The 16,059-nt window shown below is 43.0% G+C and overlaps 1 protein-coding gene across 8 annotated transcripts in view; it reads left to right on the forward strand.

The window, feature by feature from the left end:
* The first annotated feature begins 8,498 nt into the window (after positions 1-8,498).
* The window catches only part of LUC7L2 (LUC7 like 2, pre-mRNA splicing factor), a 66,946-nt gene continuing 59,385 nt past the window's right edge, over positions 8,499-16,059 (forward strand). Inside the window, exons 1-3 of one of the 8 annotated variants that reach the window (XM_073009391.1) lie at positions 11,474-11,727; positions 13,850-13,967; positions 14,861-14,954. Coding sequence is in view for 2 of the 8 variants with exons in the window: in XM_073009389.1 (XP_072865490.1) it covers positions 8,541-8,601 (61 nt within the window). In the remaining 6 variants the exon portion in view is untranslated. Of the gene's footprint in view, positions 8,602-11,459; positions 11,728-13,849; positions 13,968-14,860; positions 14,955-16,059 lie in introns of those variants that run through there. The other 7 variants (XM_073009395.1, XM_073009389.1, XM_073009392.1 and 4 more) reach the window with 7 other exon arrangements.

A 16,059-nucleotide genomic window follows, 5' to 3' on the forward strand; every position in this document is an offset into this window, starting at 1 on the left:
CTTAAAACAAAAGTGTGGGGAGGTGGCTCCTGTTTGTAATCCCAGCACAGTGGTAGGCCTGGATGGGAGGATTGCTTGAGGCCAGAAGTTTGAGACCAGCCTGAGCAACATAATGAGACCCTGTCTCTAGAAAAAATGTAAAAATTAGCCAGGTGTGGTGGCATGCCCTCATAGTCAGGAGGCTGAGGTAGGAAGATCACTTGAGCCCAGGAATTAGAGGCTGCAGGGAGCTATGATCATAGCCACTGCTCTCCAGCCTGGGTGACAGAAAAAGACCATCTCTACAAAAGAAAAAAAAGCCAGGCATGGTGGCCCACACCTTTAATCCCAGCACTTTGGGAGGCTGAGGCAGGAGGATGGCTTGGAGCCAGGAGTTTGTGACCAGCCTGGGCAACATAAGTAGACACCTTCTCTACAAAAATAAAAATAAAAAAATTAGCTGGGCATGGTGCCGCATGCCTGTAATCCTAGCTGCTCAGGACGCTGAGGTGGAAGGATCCCTTGAGGATGGGAGGTTGAGACTGCAGCAGTGAGCCACGATTGTGCCACTGTACTCACCCGGGTGACAGAGCAAGACCCCATCTCAAAGATATAAATTATTTTTAAAAGTTTCTTTCAAGCAATATAGTTTGTATGCTTACTGATTTTAATTCCCTTGTCTTGAATAAACCAATTACCTAGTTCTTTTGGTTTAGGTTTGGCTCTTGTCATTTCTCTTCTCCACAAGCTTCAGATATTAATACATTTTCACCAGAACTAAGGATGTTTCTGGCTATAAAGTATTGAGTTCCTTGTCTGGTTAAGTGTTAGAGATACAAATATGAACATGTGATAAGAACAAGATGTTCACATACTAGGATTATGTGGTGGGAAAAGTAATGTGTTGCTCTGAACCAAAGGCAGGTTAATCCAAGGCAGTCTGTCAAGTAAATTTTAATTTAATCTGACTAAAAGATAGTAATTTTCAAAAAATTTGAACTTTAAAATCTACATTAATAGGCACCAGTCGGGCATGGTGGCTCACGCTTGTAATCCCAGCACTGTGGGAGGCTGAGGCGGGCAGATCACCTGAGGTCAGGAGTTCGAGATTGGCCTGGCCAACATGATGAAACCGTGTCTCTACTAAAAATACAAAAATTAGCTGGGCTTGGTGACAGGCACTTTTAATCCCACCTACTCGGGAGGCTGAGGCAGGAGAATCGCTTGAACCTGGGAGGCAGAGGTTGCAGTGAGCCGAGATCACACCACTGTACTTCAGTCTGGGCACAAGAGCAAGACTCTGTCTCAAAAATTAATAGGCACCATGTTTATAAAATTTGATTGTATGTACTGATGCCCCAAATATAACTGCAATATTAATTTGTATGAAATAGCCTTTATTTACCATATTTAGTTCATAAATTACAATAAATTGAAGAGCTGTCTGTTGTGGACAGCTAGCAAAACATGTTACTTGTACTTATTCTGTGTTTTAAGTCTATAGTTCAACCCTACTTTACATGATGTTTCCCTCTGAGACCTTGTTCCTGGAAGAGGAATGGTTATCATCGCTAAAATGTAGACATAGACATACAGAGATTTTTGTTTTCTTTTTCAGATGCTAAGATGAATATATAGTTACAACATTTAAAAATTTTGCTTTGGGAGGCCGAGGTGGGTGGATCACGAGGTCAGAGACCATCCTGGCCAACATGGTGAAACCCCATCTCTACTAAAAATACAAAAATTAGCCAGGCATGGTGGCAGGCGCCTGTAGTCCCAGCTACTCAGGAGGCTGAGGCAGGAGAATTGCTTGAACCCAGGAGGCAAAGGTTGCAGTGAGCCTAGATTGCGCCACTGCACTCCAGCCTGGTGACAGAGCAAGACTCTTGTCTCAAAAAAAAAAAAAAAAAAGAATTGAAGGCCAGGCACAGTGGCTCACGCCTGTAATCCCAGCACTTTGAAAGGTCGAGGCGGGCAGGCAGATTGCCTGAGCTCAGGAGTTTGAAACCAGCCTGGGCAACATGGTAAAACCCCGTCTCTACTAAAAATACAAAAAATGAGCTGGACATGGTGGCTGGCACCTGTAATCCCAGCTACTCGGGAGGCTGAGGCAGGAGAATTACTTGAACCTGGGAGGCGGGGGTTGCAGTGAGCCGAGATCGTGCCACTGCACTCCAGCCTGGGCGATAGAGACTCGGTCTCAAAAAAGTAAAATAAAATAAAAAATTGAAAAAATGTACAAACAGGAGAACAAACTTCCAATTCTGTTAATGGCAGTCTAGGTAATTTGGAGTGACCCTTCTGTTGAAGACAACTGAAAAAAAAGTCAAAACTTTTTTAAAATTCTTAAAATCATTAAAGAGCTAATAAAACTAGTAGTGAAATGCTGGGTCAGAACATAGGAGAAGACAACCAAGACAAGTAGTGTAGCACACAAAGACACATTGTTGGCTGGATGGCATTTGTCTATTTTTGAAGCAGAGTTTCACTCTGTCACCCACGCTGGAGTGCAGTGGTACGATCTTGGCTCACTGCAACCTCTGCCTCCTGGGTTCAAGCGATTCCCCTGTCTCAGCCTCCGGAGTAGATGGGATTACAGGCACGCGTCACCACAACCGGCTAATTTTTTTTATTTTTAGTAGAGATGGGGTTTCACCATGTTGGCCAGGCTGGTCTTGAACTCTTGATCTCAAGTTCCACTGGCCTTGGCCTCCCAAAGTGCTGGGATTACAGGTATGAGCCACTATACCCTGCCAGCATTTGCCAATTTAGTAGAAACAGCTTGTTTTATTTTTTATTTTTATTTTTTTTTTTGAGACGGAGTCTGGCTCTGTCGCCCAGGCTGGAGTGCAGTGGCCGGATCTCAGCTCACTGCAAGCTCTGCCTCCCGGGTTTACGCCATTCTCCTGGCTCAGCCTCCCGAGTAGCTGGGACTACAGGCGCCGCCACCACGCCTGGCTAGTTTTTTGTATTTTTTTTTTTTAGTAGAGACGGGGTTTCACCGTGTTAGCCAGGATGGTCTCGATCTCCTGACCTCGTGATCCGCCCGTCTCGGCCTCCCAAAGTGCTGGGATTACAGGCTTGAGCCACCGCGCCCGGCCGAAACAGCTTCAGTATTAAAACCGAGCTACACTTTGAGTGGGCTGTAGGACTGAGAGAAAAAAAGCAGTTTAGGCTCACAAAGGTAGGGACTCTAATAAATCACACCCACTTTAAGCTCGGACCCTGAAATTCAATCCCAAATGTGAATTGGAAGTAAATAAAACAAAACAAAAATCTTGCTGGACTTTTTTTTATTTATTTTGAGACAGGGTCTTGCTCTGTTGTCCAGGCTGGAGTGCAGTAGTAAGGTCATGACTCATTGCAGTCTTGACCACATGGGGCTCAAGAGAGCCTCTTGCCTCAGGCTTCTGAGTAGCTGGGATTACTGGCGCACAACATGCTCTGCTAATTTTTGTTTTATTTTTTTACTTTTTGTAGAGACAGGGTTTCTCCATGTTGCCCAGGCTGGTCTCAAACTCCTGGCCTCAAGTGATTCTCCTGCCTGGATCTCCCAAAGTGTGGGGATTACAGGTGTGAGCCATGGTGCCCACCCAGCCTCCTAGCCAGACTTTCCGCCCAGATTTTTGTCATTTGTTGGTCAAGAGAAAATGAGGCCTTGAACCTGTATTATGGTGGTTTCTGACTAGTAATCTCTTCAATTACCTAACAAAGTAAAATAAAAATCCTCTCTGGAGGAAGACAGGATTATATCCTATACTTAGGGCTTATATTATTTCTATACCTGTTTTTTTTTGTTTGTTTGGTTTTTTTACAAATACATGTTCAGCACACAAAGAAAATCAGACACACAAGAAAAGATTTCACATGTGAGAACCAACACGAACAACAGACCACAGAAAACCTTAAGATATTAGAATTGGCTAACTCAGATTACACAACAATTGTTCACTAAGGTCAAAGCAGCAGCCAAGCTTGGAAATTTCATCAGGGAACCAGAAACTATAAAATGACATTATAGGTTTGATAAAGAACCTAATACAAATTCTAGAACTGAAAAATAATTCAACTGATGTATTTAACAAATTAGATACAGCTCTATAATGAGATTAGTGAACTATAAAATTTGTCAGAAAAAGGCATCAGCTTTGAAAGACCAAGGTAAAAGTGCAAAACTGAGAGTAAAGAGATGAGAGAGGATACAGTGAAAACTATCTAATATGCATGTATTTAAATGTCCAGAAGTTGATGAGAGAGGCAATATCTGAGGAGGTAAGAGCTAAGAATTTCCTAAATTGACAAAAGATGTTAGTTGATGGATTCTCAATGAATGAATGAAGGCTCATTGTTCAGTGAGTCCATAGCATGATAAAGTAGTCAGCTATCTTTAAAAGAGTGAAAAACAGAACTAACTTCTTAGGAGCAGTGGAGGGTAAAAGGTCACGTAGAATGTATGTGCCTAAAGAAAATAGCCACTGGGCGTGGTGGCTCACACCTGTAATCTCAGCACTTCAGGAGGCTGAGGTGGGCAGATTGCTTGAGCCCAGGAGTTCCAGAGCGACCTGGGCAACATAGGGAGACCTTGTCTCTACAAGAAAAATTTTAAAAATTAGCTCAGTGTGGTGGTGCATACCTGCAGTCCCAGCTACTTGGGAGGCTGAGGTGGGAGGATCACTTGAGCCTAGGAAGCCAAGGCTGCAGTGAGCCAAGGCAAGGTCTCACCACTGCACTCCAGCCTGGGTGACAGAGCAAGACCCTATCTCAAAAAAAAAAAAAAAAAAGGAACCTCCAACCTTGGATTTAGTTGATAAAAATATCCATCTAGAATTTAAAGCAAAATAAAGATCTTTTTAGATAAACAAAATGGGAGCTTTCTCCCAACTAGCCGACCAACACAAAAGCAAACCCTGAAGCAAGGGAGGCAAACTTTATAGTCAGGCCGGGCAGGGTGGTTCACCCTGGTAATCCCAGCACTTTGGGAGGCTGAGGCGGGTGGATCACTTAAGGTCAGGAGTTTGAGACTAGCCTGGCCAACATGGTGAAACCCCGTCTTAAAAAAAAAAAAAAAAAAAAACCGTCAGATAGTAAATATTTGAGTCTTGTAGGCCACACAGTACGGGATCCCTCACAAACCACTCAACTCTACTGTGGGGCAAAAGCAACCATTAACAATATGTAAATGAATAAGCCTGGCAGTATTCAAATGAAACTTTATTCACAAAAATAGGCCGTGGGCTGCATTTGGCCTGTGGACCGTAGCTTGCTGACTCCTGTGCTAAAGGATAAACTTCAGACAAAAAGGAAATGATCCCAGATGGACAGGCAGAGATTTACGAAGGAATGAAGAGCAAAATAAGTGGTAAATAAAGAACACTGATTATATAAAACTTAAAAATAAGACCTGGTAACTAGAGCATGTAACTTGGGATGAGAGTAAATGGAGTTAGTGTTCTAGGTTTCTTGTATTACTTCTCTTGGGGGAGGGGGGTATAAAAGTATTGATTAAATTAGAGTTTGATACCTTAAGGATACACATTATAACTTCTAGGGTAATCACCGAAAGAACAAAAATATAATAAAATGAAACTTCCACACTACTAGAGTGGAAAAAATTGGAATGAGTAAAAATCAGGCAAGAAAGATGAGAAAAACATGAAATAGGTGAGATAAATAGACAAAAATAAGAAAAAGGTGAGACAAATAGACAAAAATAAGAGTTTTAAACCCAAACGCAGGAGTAATTACATGAATATAAATAATGCTTCAAAGAGTGAACATCACTTAAGTCATTCCTCAATTTCACTCCTCAGTTTTGATCATTATGTATTGTATAGACTATTTTTAATCCCCAATTATATGCTATTTATAAGAGACATCTAAAATATAAACAAGAACTCAAATCTCTTCACCAAAACATAATTATTCGTTTTAGTGTATTTCCCTAAATATATTGTTTTTCAGGGTCAGATCACATTGTGTACATAATAGTGCATCCCTCTAAGACATATTAATTTCCACATTTTTCTATTATTGTAATCAGTTCCCAAAGGATATCCTAGTATTTGGAGTTTGGAATTCAGAGTTCTCTGAATAACTGGAGAGAAGCTATTTTGTCTATTACTAAAGATAACGTGATTAAAAAAAAAATTTTTTTTTTGAGACGGAGTCTAACACCCGGGCCGGAGTGCTGTGGCGCCATCTCGGCGCACTGCAACCTCTGCCTCCTGGGTTCAAGCAGTTCTCCTGCCTCAGCCTCCCGTGTAGCTGGGATTACAGACGCACACCACCACACCCAGCTCATTTTTTCTACTTTTAGTAGAGACAGGGTTTCACCATGTTGGCCAGGCTGGTCTCAAACTCCCGACCTCATGATTCACCCGCCTTGGTGTCCCAAAGTGCTGGGATTACAGGTGTGAGCCACCGCGTCTGGCCTCAAACATTTTTATTGGCCCAATATGCATTTATTTTTGAGATAGAGTCTTGCTCTATCCCCAAGCTGGAGTGCAGTGGCATGATCTCGGCTTACTGCAACCTCCACCTCCTGGGTTCAAGTGATTCTCCTGCCTCAGCCTCCGAGTAGCTGGGATTATAGGCGCGCGCCACCATGCCCGGCTAATTTTTGTATTTTTAGTCGAGATGGAATTTCACCATGTTGGTCAGGCTGGTCTTGAACTCCTGACCTCAAGGTCATCCCCCCGCCTCTGCCTCCCAAAGTGCTGGGATTACAGGCATGAGCCATCGCTCCCAGCTGCAATATACATTTAAAGGGATTTTGGGACTATTACTACTATTCATGTTTCTTACTGATCTGCTAATAGTTCCAAGGCGATAAATATATGTTAACGGAACACAAATCTCTATTATTTCCTTTCAAAGTATCTAGAAAGTGCCTGTCTTCTTATTAACTCATTAATTTTTCTTACCGTTTTAAATTTCTTTTTAAGCAACTTTTCTTCCTGCACACAGACCTATATGTCTTACTTAAGGAATTTTTTTTTTAGACGAAGTCTCACTCTGTCGCCCAGGCTGCAGTGCAGTGGCGTGATCTCGGCTCACTGCAACCTCCGTCTCCCAGGTTCAAACGATTCTCCTGCCTCAACCTCCCGAGTAACTGGGGAGGCGCCCGCCATCACGCCCGGCTAATTTATGTATTTTTAGTAGAGACAGGGTTTCACCACGTTGGCCAGGCTGATCTTGAACTCCTGACCTCAGGCAATCCGCCTCCCTTGGCCTCCCAAAGTGCTGGGATTACAGGCGTGAGCCACCGCGCCCGGCAAGGAATAAATATTTCACTAAAACAGATTTTAGAAACACCAGGGAAAGGCTCTGGGCTAAATATTTTATTCCAGTTTGTTCTCACAGCCACGCCATAGGAGACATGTGACCACCTCCACGAGCCCTACGAGGGGTAGAACTAAAGCCAAGGCCCCAGTCAATCACGGGCCGGGCTTCAGAACCCAGGCTTCCCCGCGGTCAAGCGCCGCTGGCTTCCTGCTCCACGAGATCGCCTCCCCAGTAGCTCAGAATACGCTGAGTTTTGATGGTTTCACATTCAGACTAAGCCGCCCGCGACCTTGTAGGTAACGATGAATCCGAATGGGTCGGCGCGCCTGTTTCTTAGGGTACTACTTTCGGATGCTTTCTCCTGAAGCTGACACTTCCCAGCCGAGGAGCCTTAAAGTCCCACGCAACGGAAGGAACGCGGCCCCGGCGGCGGCGAGACAGGGCTGCTCCCGGCCGGAAAAGAAACACGAGAACCAGGACGCGTCCACGCCACTCGGGGCGGGCGTTCGCCCCGAGCACGCCCACCTCAGACGCCAAAGAGGCTGACCGCAGTCGGGTCTGCAATGGGCATGGTCTCTACTTTCTTTCTGCCCAGGCTAAGCCTCTAGCGCATTTTGCTAATTTGGGTCTGAATCGCCATCACCGCGGGCCGCGCAGCCTTAGCTGCCAGTCCTACAGCCCGGAGGGAGCCTAAGGTTTGGCGCCTCGGGGCGGATCCGGCTTGGACAGTCAGTTAAGGAACTAGAATATCGCGAGATCCAGGGTAAAGGGACGGGAGGAGCGCGCGTGCACGCGCCCAGAGCCGTTAGGGTGGAACTCCACTCGGGAGGGGCGGGCGGAGCGATACAGCTGGATGCCAGTTGGTGGAGGCCCCGCGGGAAACGACTGAGCGCGAGGAGCGTGCGCGCTCCCGTCGTGGCGACGGTGGCGGCGAGCAGCGTCAGAGCTTGGAGGGGGGGTTGACGGCTTCTGGCGGGTGGCGGTGTTGAAGGCGAGAGCTCGCTTGGCCCGTGTCGCTTCTGTCCCAAGAACCGGACGGAGAGTGAGGGCACGAGGGTCGCTGTCGGGGGCTGTCGTCTTCCACGTACACGTCGTCGTGAGGAGCGCAGTCCGGACTCTCTCGCAACCCCTCCGGCTCCCTTTCCGCACGCCTCGAGGCGGCGGCGGCCACCGAGACAGCAGCGCACCTTCCCCCATCCCTTCCCCTTATTCCCCCGCCCAAAAGGGCCCGGTCTGCGCCCCACCCCCGCCCGTCCGCCCGCTACGCCGCCGCCATGTCGGCGCAGGCCCAGATGCGCGCGATGCTGGACCAGTTGATGGGCACCTCCCGGGACGGTAAGTCTCTGCCAGGGCCCTGGGGGTGGGGGAGGGGACGGGGACGGCGAAGGGAAGGGGTTCTGAGGGCGCACCTGGGCGCGCGCGTGTGGCTGAGTAAGGGGCTCCCAGATTGGTAACACGAGGTCCCCGGCCCCCGTCCCATCCAATCAGGGCTTGGCAGGCGGGCATGGGGGGCGGTGACCATGCGGATTGGCGGGAACTGCTGCCAATGGGGTGAGGCGGGGCCTGGAGGCAGAAAGGAGAGTTTGTGCTTTTAATGTTGACTTGGCTGGGACGGGAGAGCCCGCGTCTCTCTTGCGTAGTGGGGGGCCAGTTTTGTCGCTGGTTAGGTACCTGCGGACGGCTAAGGCCTCCACCCCCGATCTGATTCCTTAACCCAGAGCTTTGGGATCATCCCTCGCCGCCGTCCTCCAGAGTACCTAGAGAGAAGCTTCCCCCTCCTCCTCTTCCTGGGTCAGGAGGAAACCTTTATTACTAACCCAGTCCCAGAGATGCAGCCTCGAGCCCCACAGAAACAACCATTTTTATGGAAAATCTGACCCAAACCATGGTTTCTTAAGTGGGTGTGTTTGGCCCCATTTTGTGAGAAGGAACATGTTATGGCCTGTTTTTCCGAGAGACCTCCATTTTGTTAGACAATTTAATAGAGGCTTTGTTCAGTAAATATTGACAAATCTTGCATGTGCCCCAAATAGAACGATTTTGAAAATTTGGTACCCAGTGAAGTAGAATTGAGGAGAACAAAGATCCTTTCAGGCGCTTAGTTTAGATTCTGTATAGAAAGCCCTTAATTGCTGGATTATCCTTTGTCATAAAGAGAATATCTGAATAAAATGATGAAATGCTATTGCTTTTTTTGTGATGATAATTAGTAATGTACTCTCAAATTCAACTTAAATCCATTTAAATATGTAGGAAAGGTCTAGTTCATTACTTTCTTAACACAGCAAAATCTTTGGTAGTTTTTATGTGTTGTTTGTTGAGGCAGATAGTTTCTTAGCCACTTAGGAAATGCTTTTTTTCTTGACAAGTTATTTAAGTGTATTGATTTAAGAGAAAAGGCACATCTTAAATTTAGTTTTTAAGTTACTCTTTTAATTTACATGAGTGCTTTACAGCAAAATATGAGTAGATTTTAAAAACTTCATTGCATTCAAATCTTTCAGCAGCGCATAGAGTGGCTTTTCAGTGTTCACATTTTCAGTTTTAATAAAAACCCATATTGGGAACTTTTCTTTGTAGAACATATGGACAAATAGGTATAGATGGCAAACCTACTTGTTGTGTAGAGAGGAAAGATTGTGAAGGAAATTAGTTTTGTATGGAAAGTTAGCATTAACTTAAAAATGCCACTGGAGAAACTTTTAACTGTTACCATTTCTCACGTTTAAATAAGAATGGTTGCTTTATCACTGCAGCATGTCTTAACATTCCTCCTTTTCCAACATGAGGGAGGGTATTGGGAACGGGCTTCATTGGATCCTAGCTAACAGAATAATCTGTGTAATAAAATTAAATTATTTAAGACTTGCTTTACATGATCCTTTTAATCCTTGATGGATACCATTTTTGGGATCTTCTTCATGGATTGGATTTCTTAGTTTTACTGGGAGGGAGTTGGATGAAGGTAAACCATCTCCTGATAAGTTTCTGAATTAGGCAGCCCGTCTAGTATTGAAAGCTAAATTTAAATATATATATTTCTGTGTGTGTAGTCAGCAGAAACATGGATTTCTTAAAATCCACTTTGTGTATTTTTTTATGTGTCTGTTACTGGATTTTTTTTTTTTTTTTTGACCTTCAGACTTAGAGGATTTATGATTGAACTCATATTTACGAGTCCACAGTATTGTTTAGCTGAAATGACTGGATTTTCACTGTTGTATTGGGTCAGAAGTAAAAAGTATTCTACTTTCAAGGAAAAATAATTGAGTGGAGTTTTTTTTAGATATCAAAATCCTATATATGCAAAGTAAGAATCAGAACTCTTTTTTTTTCTTACCATTTAATGAGTTTATATATATCATATTATGATTCAGGACTTTTAATAATTAGGATTGTTCTTTTTTAGCGTACAGTGAACTTCAAGTTACCCAGGGATAGGGGAACATGGAAACGTCCCCTGAATAACACCATGTAATTTGAAACCATTTAATGGGAAGCCTTGTATTGGACACACAAACAGCTTATGGGAATGCTGTTGGGTGTCTTTGGCACTAAGAGGTGGAAATGGGGATCCAGGAGGTGGGAGAGAGATGGAAAAGGTAGGTAGGAGGGTATTTAAGGCAACTCTGTCCTTTTTTTAAAAAAAAATTCCAGAGACTATAAAGCAGCTACTCTCTTTTTTGGTAGTGGGGTTCAAGGTGGCAGTGACCCCCTCAGCCCTTAGTGTCCTGTGTGTGAAGGAATCTGAAGTGGCACAGAGTCCTGGGGCTTTGGGAAAACATTACCTCCTCACCCCCTCAAGGTTTCTTCCTCCTCCCCTTCCCAACAGTTTTTAATTAGTTCCTTTTAAAATTCATTGGAGATTTAAGTCTGTTAGTTAAATATACCTTAACTTGAATTACATAAAGCAGTTAATCATTTAGATTACCTAAACTTCACTGGAATCCTTAGGAGTAGGAATTTTGTTAGCAGGGAATTGGAGAGGTAATTTTGGATCACTGGGCACTTCAAGAAAGGGCATTCCTGGGTGAGTGGTGGAAGTTGGGGGCTTTAGACGATCTGAGGGCAGCATGATGGTGCCGGGAGGCTGGGCAGGGGGACTGCCAGGAGGTGGGAGAGGAATGCATAAAGGAAGTGGGAGGGCCAAAGACAAACTCTGCCTTCTTTGCAATTTTGCCTAGGGCCCTGGTGGTGGCAACCGCCTGTGTGCCACTGAAAATCGTGCCGATGCCTGGCATACTGCATAAATGGAAGCAGGGTACCGCGTGAGTTGAAACATTGGTCACACTATATAAAGTTTGTATATGTGAATCAGTGTAACTCATACCCATATAACTGGGGGTCTGACTGTATTTGGATTTTTCTGATAAGGCATCATGGGCTAAGGAAAAGAGCACTGGGCTGAGACTCAGGAGACCTGGTTTCTAGCCCCAGCTGTACCTCTAATTGTAACCTTGGGTAAGTCACTTACTTAACCTTTTTTGCCTCAAGTTAAATCTGTAATTTGTTATATGGGAAACCAAATAATTTCCTATGTTATACTCAGAAATGTTAAAAAATAAATATATTTTAAGTTTTTTTAGAAAAGAGGAGCTGTAAGTAGATAGTAATTACTGGTATCTTATTTTATCTTATTTATGCTTCATTACGTTTTATAAATATCTTTCTGTTTTAGTTGTTAGTGTTAGCATGGGGGAGAGGGATAATTTGTTTTCCCTAAACATATTCATTCTATTTGAAAGCAGGGAGGAGGTGCACAGGAAAATCCAAGAAACAGTTTGAGAATTGTGTGTGTGACGGTTGGAAGAACCCATTCCCCTCACACAGACTAGGATCATTTTTGCTCAGTTGGATTATTATTTTTTTTTTTTTTTTGAGACGGAGTCTTGCTTTGTCGCCCAGGGTGGAGTGCAGTGGCCGGATCTCAGCTCACTGCAAGCTCCGCCTCCCGGGTTTACGCCATTCTCCTGCCTCAGCCTCCCGAGTAGCTGGGACTACAGGCGCCCGCCACCTCGCCCGGCTAGTTTTTTTTTTGGATTTTTTGGTAGAGACGGGGTTTCACCGAGTTAGCCAGGATGGTCTCGATCTCCTGACCTCGTGATCCGCCCGTCTCAGCCTCCCAAAGTGCTGGGATTACAGGCTTGAGCCACCGCGCCCGGCTGCTCAGTTGGATTAATTGCAAGGATGTTCCTTAGCTAAAGCCCCTTTGCCAACGAATATGGTTTGGTCATAAGTCTCTGGTCTTGATCCCAGCAAAGTCTAGGAAGATGCATGCAATAAGAATTAAATAAAATTGAGGCCGTGGATTTAGATTACATTTTTTTGTTTGTTTGTTTGTTTGTTTGTTTGTTTTTGAGACAGGGTCTCTGTCGCCCAGGCTGAAATGTAGTGGCACAATCTCAGCTTACTGCTACAACCTCCACCTCCTGGGTTCCAGTGATTCTCCTGCCTCAGCCTCCCGAGTAGCTGGGATTACAGGTGGCCGCCACCACGCCTGGCTAATTTTTGTATTTTTAGTAGAGACGGGGTTTCTCCACGTTGGCCAGGCTGGTCTCGAACTCCTGACCTCAGGTGATCCACCACTCCCAGCCTAGATTACATTTTAAGCTTAGAATTAGGTAAGTTACAGAAGGTAATTCTGAGGGTTCTGTATCTCTTAATTGCTTTTACCTTTAAATGGGAGCAGAGACCACCTTTGAAAGATTAAAATAGGCCAGGAGTGGCAGCCTGCCCTCCAAAACAACAAGTAGACTAGGAACGTTAGATAGAATTTTATAGCATCATTAGTTGTCCCTTACGGTTAGGGACTGTTTTGGGCAAGTTAAAACTTTCAGTAATTTTAACTATTTTAAATGTTAATCTTTCTAAATTGTAGGTAATCTTTCTAAATTGTAGGATATACTTCCTCAGTTAATATATTAATCATAATATTTTTGCTGATCGATTGTACAGTAGTTATAGTTTGTGGGATATAAAACTGAAAGGATACTCACACTCATCTCATACCCAGGAAAATACAGTTAGGAAAGCCATTTACCTGTTGCTAATGTAAGATTAGTAATACATACCCGTATAATCTGTAGGATAGTATGACATTTGTGCCTTTCTGCAAAATTACGGAACCAAAGTTTGAGGTAGTGCGTTCTTTAATGGATTTTATTTATAAAATCATCTTTAATCTGTGTTCCTTGACTTTTCATCAACATTGAAAACATTTTCTCTTAATTTTTTTCTCATTAACATAATGAACCATATTCATTTTTTGGTGAGTTATAAGCCATTCTTTTATTCCACTTGGATTGTTCATTTTAAGTGAAGGAGGCGGAGCCTTTAATGTATAAGCAGACATTTTTGAAATAACAACAGGATATTTCTTAGTCTAGAGCTTGTAAATTCTTTAATATAAGGAATTCTATAGGATTAAACAGTAGTTTATCTGAGTTTCAGTTAACTGTTTAACTTTATCAGAGTTTCAGGCATATCTAAAACACTGAAAGCACCTGCATAGTGAATCAATGAAAAAAGAAAAGTTTTCCTCATTTTGCATTTCGAACTCTGAATAATATTTCTATCTACACAGCAGCCCAGAAAACAATAAAAGTATCACTTCATATAACATTGCATCGTTCCTGGATTCTCTACAGTTGTTTAGCTCTCCTCAAGTAAGCATATGCTTCTGAGACATTCTTTTACTTCAGGTAAATATAAGCAAAACAAAGAAAAATCATTTTGTCTATTTCTGCATCAATTCTAAAAGGAGCAAGTAAATTCTTTATTTTCGTTTAGGTTGGATGTTGTCATATAAGGATAGACGGTAGTATTCTACATGTTCAAGATGGGCAATAGGAATTCAATGGCCATGAGGTGTCATGGATCAAGGTCAGGTTTAGTGAATCAGGTACTCTTCAGTAACAGGTGGTTCATACAACGCATTGAAGCTTAAAGTTGCTGTGAGTTCAGCAAGCAGGAGGATTGAGAAGACAGGCTTAAAACTAAAGGACAGTAAGTGGGCAAGACTAGTTAAAGGAGGCAGGTACTCCCCAAAGATGGAATTCCAGAAAAATGCTTGAAAAAGACTGAATCCTTAAAGCCTGCTGCTGTTACTGTGTAGAGTTCTTGAGGAAACAAGCAGTTTGACATAACTTAATCAGTGTACTAAGAAACTATAAGAAGATGAAGGAAGTTGGAACATCTTGCTGGAAAAAGAATGAGGGAGTAAATGAGGGTAAGTTTCTGACTGGAATCTTGTGAATTCAGAACTCGCAGGAAAGCTATTCTGTTTCCTTTTTGTTTAGGTTCTCATGCACTAGCAGCAGCTAGAGTAGATATTGGGAGGCAGGGCCAAAATAGATCAGTTTTGCAAGATTATTGAGGATATAGAGAAAAGTAATTTGTAAAAACTCTGAAATCATCTGCAGCTCCATGTTTTTGTTTGAACTAAATAACTTAGGACTTTGAGAAGTCAAAGCCGTCAGAAAGTAACATGAAGTCCATTCAACTGAATGTCATATTTTGCTATTAGCATAGAAAAGAATCTTTAAAACTTCTTTTCCAAAAAGCACTCAGTATTGACCCATATGTTCCAATGTAGTTGTGAACCATGTACAACTGATGTTTGACTTACTTGACTCAACATGAAAGGAATTTAACCAGCTGCCTTTGCTGAATCTTGTCTCCTGAATATGGTAAATGGTTTTTGTTTTTAATCTTCTTAATACCTTAGATTTCTGCAGACCCCAGGTTTTTCTTTTAAGAGTTAATTGATAATTATTGGATAGTATCTATAGTAATTACCTGGCTGTTCTTTTCTGTATTCTGCCCTGCTATTTGTTTAAACAGTAGACTCTTAAAGTAACTTTAATACTTTAATAGTTAAAGTTACTTGAGGGTATGTTTTAGATCAGGGACTGGCACTATGGCCTCCTGCTTTTGGTAAATAAAGTGTTATTGGAAGACAACCATGCCGATTCATATACATATTATCTGTGGCTGCTTTGGCTTATGACAACAGAGTTGAATGGTTGCAACAGAGTCATATGGCCTGCAAACCTGAAACATTTACCATTTAACTCTTTAACAAAAAGCTTGTTGGTCACTGTTCTGGTTTAGTTATTCTCAAAGTATGGTCCTTGGACCAGCAATTCAGCATCACCTCAGCATCACCTTGTATTGTTAGAAATGCAAATTCTTGGATCCACCTACTGAGTCAGAAATTCTGGGAATAGGCCCCGGTAATCTATGTTTTTAGAAACCTTCCAGGTGATTCTGATACACATTAAAAGTTTGAGAAACTTTCTTCTAGATAAATGTTTCCCAAATGTTTGTCACACTTATTGCCTTTATTATTATTATTTATTTTTATTTATTTTTTTGAGACAGAGTCTCTGTCACCCAGGTGTGAAGTGCAGTAGCCTGATCTTGGCTCACTGCAACAGCCTGATCTTGGCTCACTGCAACCTCCGCCTCTCGGGTTCAGGCGATTACCTTAGCTTCCCGAGTAGCTGAGATTACAGGTGTGCACTGTTACGCCCTGCCAATTTTTGTATTTTTGGTAGAGATGAGGTTTCGCCATGTTGGCCAGGGTGGTCTCAAACTCCTGACCTCAAGTGATATACCTGCTTTGGCCTCCCAAAGTGCTAGGATTACAGGCGTGAGCCACCATGCCTGGCCTTGCCTTTATTATTTTTTACTGTTTTCTATTTATTTAATGTTTTCCTTTATGTCAACTCACTTTCTAAAAATTTTAAGTTAAATTTTAAAATGAAAGTTTATACTACCATAAAAATAAAT

Source organism: Chlorocebus sabaeus, chromosome 21 (genome assembly GCF_047675955.1).
Source record: "Chlorocebus sabaeus isolate Y175 chromosome 21, mChlSab1.0.hap1, whole genome shotgun sequence".
NCBI lineage: Eukaryota > Metazoa > Chordata > Mammalia > Primates > Cercopithecidae > Chlorocebus > Chlorocebus sabaeus.